Raw genomic sequence first — 10,465 nt, forward strand, 5'->3', positions numbered from 1 at the left:
TCAACAACTAAAAAAGGTAAACAAAAAAGAAAAAAATATATACATAAATGCAAATGTAACTTTATGTATATATTTTATTAGAGTGTGTGCATGTGTGTGCACGCACATCTTGAGCTAGCATATGTGGCATTTGGAGGACAACTTGTGGGGTCAATTCTCTTTGTCTGCCATTTTGGGTTCAAGAATTAAACACATACTGTCCAACTTTGTCAGGCTTGGGAACAAGCACCTTTACCCACTAAGCCATCTTGTCTAGCCAATGGCACCATTGTACATAAAATGAAATCTAAAGTACCTGGAAAGAAAAAGTTCTTATCCATTGTTGAAAACCATCCATCCTCTCAGGGTATAGAGCAATGCTGGAAAGAGCCATTTAACTACCTAGAGCACACATGCAGGCAAGCTGACAGTCTTCAAAGTATTACTTGTCCCCCCCCCCCAACAAAACGAAATGCAAAACCATAATATAGTTTCGTCCAACATGGCTTCTAAAATACATGATTTTTTACTTGGTTGTTGTGGGATATTTTGATCGCACTCTGACATTTCTGAGACTGTCCACTAAAGATATCTTGAGCTAGGGGGCGGAGCCTGGGACTGGCTTACTGGAATCGGCCATAGAGAAGCCAGGAGTTTGGATAGAGAAGACTCACAGGAAGGAAAGGGCAGGGACTGGAGCTTGAGCTTCCTCTTGGTTCTGGACAAGGGAAGAGATTCTTCTCTTGCTGTGTCTCCAGACAAAAAGCGAGAACAGTTAGTAGCTACTCAATCTCTTTGAGCTAACAGGTTTTTACTGCAGTTTTTGACTTCTGAATTTTATTGATAAATGGAATGATAGAGACTTAATTTAAACCTACATATTATGACTATGGCACGGCCTGGATTTTGGGTGAGGCTCTTATATCAACGCCCAGAGGACACTAACCAAATAAGAGATGTGATTGAAATGACCAAATGCCTCCAGGAGGAGTCACTACTCACAATGTTCATCAGGGTGAGGAGGTAGTTTTGGACATGCTCTTTGCCATGGAAACGGACCACAGAGTCATCCACTCCCAGAAGCACCTCGATGTTGTAATCGTTCTCTCCCGAGTGTCTGCGGCGCCTCATTGTCTCATTCAGCTGCTGGCCAAGGTTGCTGTAAACTGTGCCTAGATCATCAAGGCCTTCCAGATTCGACTCTATTAAGAGACAAAAGGAACCCAGGCATTTCAGTTTCCCCAATGGGCCTTCCAGTACTTTCTTAGAAATATATCTTTTCAGGGGCCATCACTATAATCCAAATCATTATTGTATTGCTTTCATTTTGTTTGGGAAATAATAGGCACATATATGTATGCTCAGGATGACTCCCAATGTATTCAACGCTCACAGTAATGTACAATAGTACTACCATACTATTGAACCACTGTACCAAAATGAATAGTCACAAGGATAAAAGTGGTTAGTCTTTTCCTTGCTGAGTCCTAGGACAGAGAAAAGGCAATAGGGTACAGCATGGAGGCAAGTTATAGAATTACTCAATAAATTACTCAAATTTAAATAAATGTTCTGTATCACCATGGTAACCCTGATTAATCTACAATCCTATGATCATGAGGTATACAATTTATACAATATAAAGTTAGAACACTCTAATCGGCAGCCTTAACTTAAAGATCAATTTCTGTCATCTCAACATAGCTACAATTTATGATAACTATTACTGGCCATGGCTAATGTCTTGCTTTACTATGTTGGAGTATGGCTGTCTAGGGAATATGGCTGGAGAAAAAGTGGGCAGACACATGGGTACAGCCAGTTGACACTATAGTTCTCCAAATTTGGCTGGTCTCTCATCCAAGAGCAAGTAATATCTAATGCTGTATACCTGAATTTGTGAGAGAGCACAGTAAGGAGTCAATCAGAAGATGACTGATAGAGAAATACAGAAGCACAATTTACTTTTATTTGTATCAAAGAAGTATTATAGTTCTTTAAATGGACCTTTCATACATAGATATAAACATAGAGATATGGGAAGGAATGAGGCAGATACTATTTGCATTTAACAACCTAAATTCTCTATATTTGGTGAAGAACTGTTTTGGAGAATTAAAACATAAAATATAAGTTGGTACTAATATCATTCAACTGCTGGCATAAAAAAAAAAAACCCATGAAGGTATGCTCATTTCCATTTCAAGTCTATAAAACCCAGAAAGGAATTTATTCTATTAAATGCCTTGATGTCTAAAACTAGCTTGACAGAAGCAGGTCTGACTCACAGTTTATATAGAGCTTTATTGAGTACTGTGTGGAGGCCTATGAACCATCTGAATCAGAGTCTTGACATGAATGAATAGGCATTTTCCTCCCCACCTTTGTGGTTTTAGTGAAGTCGCAGGAAAGGATGTCTCTCGGCCAAGAAGGCTGATGACCAAGCTTTAATCACATGGGATTAGAGGCATGGAAGTACATCCCCTGCTCACACCTCTTCAGCCTCTCACAAATATAGAGAAACACCCAGCCCTGCCCAGCACGTACTGGCATCAGCTATGCTGATGACTACTTGGTTTAAAAGCTATACTGTACTTCACTTTGACCCAAGCTCAGTTCCTAATTCATTAGCTAGGGATTTTCTCCTCACCGAGAACTCTCTCTGGCTCCGTGGTGTAAAAATAACTCTCACCACCGTCCACATCACACAGAAAGCTTCCTTCAAAAACTGCTTTTCAAGATCCAGGAACCTACACTGAGGTTGGAAACTCCGCTCGCACACAGCTTTGCCATGCAACCTCACGTCTCTCGGCACACTTGAGAATGTGAGAGGTGATAGCGAGTGTATGCTCAGGACTGCTGATGGATTAGCTCTCCGTCCTAACAATGACTTGTTTGGCAGGCTTCTCAGAGGCAATGTTCAATGGAAATTCGCTAGCAGCATCGTTATATTATCAAACCTGATGAATGGATGAAGAAAGGTGAGGGTTTATTGCAGAGACAGTTCATTTCACCCTGACACTTCCTGTCTGCCTTTTGCATTTCTCCTTGAATAAATGGGAAGAGTGGAGACATTTGGAACCTTTAAATCCCAAGGCACTTTTGTCTGTCTTTTACGCTGTGCTGTACAATCTTATTTTCCTTGATTCTGAATGTGGACAGTGTCAAACATTAGGACAACTTCTGGCAGTTTTACTTACACACATCATGATTCTGGTCATCTCCTTCACAATTAATTTGCCTTCGTAATGTAACATCCAAATTATTTCTAGAATACTTTTTTTCTTTCTCTCCCAAGTCAGGGTCTCACTGTCTGACTGTATTCTCCAGGCTGGACTTGAACTTGCAATATGCCTCTGATTCCAGGGATACTAAAATTAAGGTGTGTACCAGCACAACTAACTAACAGGGACTTTATAATCAGACAACTTTATGTTCAGATCTTGATAATGACTCATCCAACTGTAGTTTTATATAAGATGACAAACCTCTGACCCTCAGAGCCACTTGATTCATGAAATGGAATAATCCTTATACTTAGGGCTGGGGAGATGGCTTGGCTTATTGAACAAGCATGAGGACCTGAATCAAACCTCAGCATCCATGTGTAAAGACGGAGAACAGCTTCCTCCGAGCCTCTGACCTCAGTGCTCTGGGATGTGTGAAAGGGGATTGGAGGCATACTGAGGCCTACTGAAGAGCGTCCTCTTCAGAGAGGCCCTGTCATGAGAATATGGTGGATCAGTACAGAGAAGGAACCTGGTCTTCCAGCCCAGCTCTAGGTTCACTTAGAGGTTCTGCCTCAAGAAAAGGAGGCTAATCGATATAACAGGACACTTGGCATTCTTTTCCAGCCTCTGCATGGATACAAGCTACCCCCTGTCCCAAGACACAGACCATTCACTTCTACTTCCTCATAGTTCCCAAAATATATTCTTTCTCATAAACGGCTTCTAGATTCAAATCTCTAACTTTGTGTACTCAACATAAGAGTTCCTGTAGGGGCCAGAAATCTAGAAAGAGGTCACTAGAAAGGGGATGCCATGGGTGTGAGGGTATAATAAAGTACAAGTAATATAAACATAGACTTGGGGATAACTGAGGTGGAAAGATACAAGCAAGAAGGGGTGGGAGAATATGGGACACAAGGAGGTGAGGAGGAGGGTTAATCAAAATGAAGGGATTATAGAAGATCCATATGGAAATTTACTGTCTTATAAACAACCAACAAAGTATAATTTATGGAAAAAATTAGAAAGGAGATACCTTTAGACAAAGCTCCTCCTAGAAGCTGATTCTCCTACCTTGGACATCCTGCTACTGGTGATGTATAAATTCTCTTTAGGTTAATTTTCTTCCCTTCAAATAGTTTCACCAGCTCTAGCATCAGAGTCAGGTTCAATAAATTGGACCTCCCTATGCCTCTTACAGTCTGGACCTCCCTATGCATCCTACAGACTGGACCTCTCTATCTATTCTACAGACTGGACCTCCCTATCTATCCTACAGACTGGACCTCCCTATGTGTCTTTCTTAGGAGTAGTTGAGAAAGTTTATCAGAAGCTTTTGGCACATTTAACGATTTCAATGGCCAGAATCCAACCACACAAAATTACAACCATCCCTAGCTGACAAGAATAGATGCTTCAGTCTGTTTCAGGCAGAGAGAAAAAAAAAATCCAGCCTTGTGCCTAAGGCCAGGCTCATCCACAGCATATGCTTAGATAGGGAGGTGCCATTCCAAGGATGAAGACCCAGTGATGCACAGCTAACAGGAAACCCACTTTGCCAGATTTTCTTTTCAGAGTCTGTGCCTCCTTCGTTTTCTACTGGGTCTCTTATTTGCAGTCTGCATTTGTACATTTTATGTGGAATTTCATGCTGTGGTAATTTTGCATTTTTCTCACCTTCTCAGTGTCTACAGAGAGGCACAGTCCTTCACTTGTGTGGTACTAGTAGATTCTTATCACTGTTTCTTGCCCAGCCAGGTTGCTCTCATTTCTATTTACTTAAATTTTATGCATTAAAAAATGCACCATCATCACATCCATCCCTAACTCCCTCTCTTGAGCTCCTCAACATTTCCCAACATAGTTTCCATCTTCGTCTAGAATTTTGTCTTCATTTTTAATAACTGAAATCTCTGTGATTGGGCAAGGCTGTCAAAAAAATACAACATTTCTGTAAAGTTAAATATAAGATAAATAAAAGTTTTATTTTTGCTCTGGTATTATAAGGGAAATAGTTAATACAAAAATATATTCAACATGAAATAAAAATAATATATTGTTATTTGCTAATCCAGCAACTCTAGGTGTGGGGAACCTTCCCCCAAGCAATGCATGTGGTCACAGGCTCAGTCACAGGGGCTGGCTCACACTCTCGCACTCTTCCTTACTTGACCCCTGCAAATCTGCTCAGTTTAATGAAATGATAAACTACTGCTCCCTCATTTTCTTCTTTGACTTTTGCTTAAAACAGTTTGACGTGAGTTCCTAACACTTGAAACTAACAGAACCTCTATGAAGCTCTTAATTAACCTGCCTTACACAATCACCAACAGTATTCTTTTCCAATATTATTTATAAAACTATTATTAGCTACACAGTCCTTTGCAAGGACTCTATTCTTTTTTACCTTATGAATTGATCATTTTAGTTCAATTTTACTTTAAAGACTTCATTATCAGTAACCATTCCTTTTCTTAATATATATCAATATATTTAGTTACTAAAATCTGGAGGTTATTTTTCAAGGGCAATACAGTCTATAATCTTTATATTTTAATAGGTCATACATTTAACAGCACTCTAAAATTCTCTTCGTCTTCACGAAATTCCTTTCTTTCATATTTGTGGCCTCTGTAGTTGAGTTCCATTAAATCCAGGCGTGATGACAGATGGGGAAAGAGGTGATCACACCCAATTTACTTTTATAGTCTGATCATCCTACACTGCTAGGAAGGTTTGGAAAAAGCCCCACTGAATAGAGGGATGTGGTTGCATTTCACAGTTGTCAGTTTCAAAGCTTACATTATTTCTACCAGTTAACCTTTTCTCTGTTTCCTTCCTGGGAATTTAAAAACGTCTTTATCTCAAATATCCCCAGAGATTCTGCAAGAATCATGTAGATTACTTTCTACAAAGAATAGAGAATGAGTAACGCAAGTTTACAAAAGTAATCATAACCAAAATATTATGTATTAGCATTTCTATGTACTACTTGAAATGAATACATCATCAAGAATCCAGGAACTTTCCCTGCCATTTTTTCTAAGCACCAATAATCAATCTAGCAGGAACAGGTCAAACTTGCCTTCTTTCCTAGAGCCAGCACTACAGTGGTAAGATTAATGACACGGGTAAGAAGAATAAAAAAGCATGAAAAGACTAAAAGGGGCAAAGCAAAGGAGGGGCAGTTTTATATAAGGTTTTCAAAAGAAGGGAGGGCATAGGCAGAGACCTCACAAAGTGATGGAATAGACCGTGTGAATATCTACATTATATTTGCTTGAGATACGTGCCAACCTTTTACATGTCCTCAGTACTATGGCTGAATGTGGTCCATCTCTAACTGGTTTGTTTGTTGGACTCCTGGGTTCTTAACTGTGGTATTCAAAGAAGGTTTGAAATCTTTAGGAGGTGGGGACCAGTGGGAGTTCACTAGAGCAATGTCCTGAGACAGGACTGTAAGAACCTAGCTGCTCTCTGCATTCCTATATCAAGATGCCATCTCTTGCTCCCAGTAATTGTCATCTACAGTAATATGATGCACAGAAAGAGCCCTTGCCATAACAGATGATGTACAGGCCACACCCTTAAGAAACCAAAATTGTGAACTAAAGAAACTTCAATTTAAGTAGCTTGCCTTGAGTATTTTGTTGAAGTAACAAAATCTGAGTAATACATAAGTATATTAATATCTATCTTACAAGCTTTTCCAGAAAGCAGTTGCAAAATATAAATAAAATAATAATAGATTCAAGTATGTGGTAAATTAATTTCAAGAATTGTTTCATGAAGGCCTTAATACACAGGACAGAGAGAATGATAAGCTTCTGTTCCCATGGCATTCCTCTTGCTACCAATGACCAGAACACCAACATTACAGTAGTCCAGGAGCTGCTTCAACTGAGAGCAAGGAGCTTTATCTGCCTGGCAGCTATCAAGGATGTTAGGAATGCTAGCTAACACTAAGAAGGATTTGAAGAATTATTGCTGGTTCTAAAGAGAAGCACATAAGATCAGAGAAAGGTTAATGGCGGACATTATAGTTGTCAATATCTGGTCAGAAAACAGACATTCCAGGCTGACAAGAACAAGGACCAGAATTCTGCCTACATCCATAAAGAGTATTATTAACCAGAGTCTGTAGTAATAGGAGTGGCGGGCTGCATTCCCGCCCAGCTCCCACACAGCTAGCTTTATACCCAGGAATAATTACAAAGAAAATGTATTCTTTTAAACACTGCTTGGCCCATTAGCTCTAGCCTTTTACTGGCTAACTCTCATATCTTGATTAACCCATTTCTAATGAGTGTAGCACCACGAGGTGGTGTCTTACCTGGAATATTCTTAACCTGCATTCATCTTGGAGAGGAGAGCTATGGCGAGTGACCTCACTGCCTTCTTCCCAGCATCCTGTTCTGTTTACTCCACCTACCTAATTTTCTGTCCTATTAAAGGACCAAGGCAGTTTCTTTACTTAACAAATGAAATCAACACAAAACAGAAGACTCTCCCATATCAAGAGTCTCCATATTAGAGATCAAGTCAGGGCTATAATTCTGGTTATTCAACCAGGGAGACTGAGGCAGGAAGGACACAAGAAAGTCCAAAGTCAGGCCAAGCTACAGGGTGAGCTCAAAGCCTGCCTGAACAATTTAGTAAGACCTCACCTCAAAGTAAAAAGTAAGAAAAAAGTCTAAGATACAGCTCATTGGTAGAGGTTCAGTCTTTAGTAACACACACATACACTGATTCTACTTGGCTAGTTTTTTATTTTGATTTTATGGTGTGCTAAGCGTAGAACTTGTCTGGGATCTCAGACTTCTGACCTACAGAACCAAAAATGCTGAGTATCACCTTGAGCCATGAAGGCTGTAACAACTGAAAGGGATCAAAAGGGAACTGAATGGGCTATGAAATGAGCTCCCAGTGCGGCAGTGCCAACGTGAGTGGGAACTCATGACCTGGGAGAGCTGCAAAGGCCAAGAGAGACAGAGAGGATGCGGGGAACAGGGGAAAGGGGAGACAGATTAAAAATATAGCTTACAAGCTCCAAGAAACTAATTTTGCTTTATAGGTTTTTTTTTATGTTTTTGTCTGCTAATTCTAACATTCCTGTCACTTCTGGGATGGTTTCAAAAAACTGCTTTTTGTCATCATTATGAGCTGCATTTTTCTGCTTCTCTGAATACTTGGTAATTTTTGATTAAGACAGCCAACATTGTAAATTTTATCTTTTTTGGCTGCCGGATCTATTTGTCTTCCTATAAATATTCTTGAGCTTCCCTTTGGATGCAGTTAAATGATATGAAAACAGTTTGTTCCTTTTGGGTGTTATGTGTAAGATTTATTAGGCAGAGCCAAGGCAGCATCCAACTAGAGTTAGTGGCTGCTCCTGAGGCAGGCTGATTCTGGGCACCCTCCAGTGCTATGAGAATCCAGAGCAGCTAGAGTCTGACCTGCAATAGCTCCTTGTGGAAGCGGTACTCTTTCCTCTACTTCATTCAGGTAGGGAGTTCTCTAAGCTTTGCCCATTTTCACAATTGTATGCACCAATCAGGACTCAGCTACAGAAGACCAAGGACTCCGTATAGATCTGTGGAATTATATCTTTGTGTCCATCTCTCTTCACTCATCCTCAGTCATGTGACTCTTAGCTCTGACTTTTCAGTTCGAGAAATCTTTCAGGCTCTACCTGTGTTCTCGTTTCCTGAGAGTCAGACTAGAAAGCCGTGGGACAGTTAAGTCTGGGCATTCCTGAACACCCCACCCCCTCTTTTTTCAATCCTCATCACTTGGGGTCATTCTGATTCACTGTTTGATATTTCCTAGCATGCAAATTGTTTCTTCATATATTTTATCCATTTATGCCTGTTGCAATCAGGAAGATGAACTACTTTGTGTAGTTTCATCTTGGCCAGGACTGGAAGGCCATTGGGATTTGGCTTTGCTGCAATTGTTTGGTGGCTGAAGAGTACTGGCCCTCTCTGAATTAGTACCATGACTTAGACCTCACATCCAGCATTTCCCAAGCGACTGCATACACAGTCTATTCTGATCTGTGGAAGTCGGGTAACAATGAAATGCTCAACATGAGCCCTGGCAATATTCTTCTAGTAAAAGACATGTTTAGTCAGACATTCTTGGCCACGTGGTGACACTGATGACATTGCTCAGGAAGCAGAGAAGTAAGGGCTGAGTGGCACTTAGTGAACCTGAAAGATTTATATTCACTTTTCTCTTAAATGAACGGGAATGTTGTGGTCGATTAAAAACGATCTGAGCCAAAAGGTATTGCAAATGTGTTTGGAGAAAAACTGTTGCCAAGAGTTGGGGGTGGGGCAGCCTGCTTAGTAGTTGCTCAGCACAAACATGGAGGCCACTCAAGAAATGTCAACCATAACAAACACCTTAAATTCAAAGAACGTGATATTTGAAATATTGACTGACTATATTTAGCTCTAAACTCTTTAAGAACCAGGCCTGTAAAAATCATATTCAGATGACAGTAAATTCAAGTGAACCTTCAAAGGCTACTATAGAGGTAAAGGCAAAAATTTCATATATTAAGGCTCACTGTAGCTCCTCTCTTGAAGTCAACAAGAACAATAAAAAACTCAGAATAAAAAATGTGCTACATTTACACAATGGAGTACTACACAGCAGAAAAAAATAACGACATCTTGAATTTTGCAGGCAAATGGATGGAGCTAGAGAACTTCATTTTGAGTGAGGTAGCCCAGACCCAGAAAAACAATTATCATATGTACTCACTTATAAGTGTTTTTTTTTTAACCATAAAGCAAAGAAAACCAGCCCACAAATCACAATCCAGAATACCTAGACAACAATGAGGACCCTAAGAGAGACATACATAGATCTAATCTACATGGCAAATAGAAAAAGACAAGATCTCCTGAGTAAATTTGGAGCATGGGACCTTGGGAGAGGGTTGAAGGGGAGGGGAGAGGTAGGGAGGGAAGCAGAGAAATATGTAGAGTTCAATAAAGATCAATTAAAAAAAAGAAATTCAGAATAAACCTTCATGTAAGAAGATAGTGAGTTACAACAATTCATGGTACAAGTGGGTCCTCTTACATCTAAGTTCATGTGTGTATTACTTAAAAGTTTTGTGAGAATTTTTACTTGAAAATCTTTATTTTTCAAGAATTTTATATGTGAAAACTGTATTTACATCATTTCCATCCCTCTCTCCCCACTCCAACTCCTTCAGAATCCCCCAACTCTCAAATTCATGA

At 39.8% G+C, this 10,465-nt stretch overlaps 1 protein-coding gene across 2 annotated transcripts in view; it reads right to left on the reverse strand.

The window, feature by feature from the left end:
• Positions 1-10,465, reverse strand: part of Adamts3 (ADAM metallopeptidase with thrombospondin type 1 motif 3) — a 204,922-nt gene that overhangs the window by 49,517 nt on the left and 144,940 nt on the right. For both annotated transcript variants that reach the window (XM_005359465.3, XM_005359466.3), the window contains exon 5: positions 982-1,181. In XM_005359465.3, coding sequence (XP_005359522.1) covers positions 982-1,181 — 200 coding nt within the window. The remainder of the gene's footprint in view (positions 1-981; positions 1,182-10,465) is intronic.

The sequence above is a fragment of the Microtus ochrogaster genome, linkage group LG1, assembly GCF_000317375.1.
Source record: "Microtus ochrogaster isolate Prairie Vole_2 linkage group LG1, MicOch1.0, whole genome shotgun sequence".
Taxonomy (NCBI): domain Eukaryota; kingdom Metazoa; phylum Chordata; class Mammalia; order Rodentia; family Cricetidae; genus Microtus; species Microtus ochrogaster.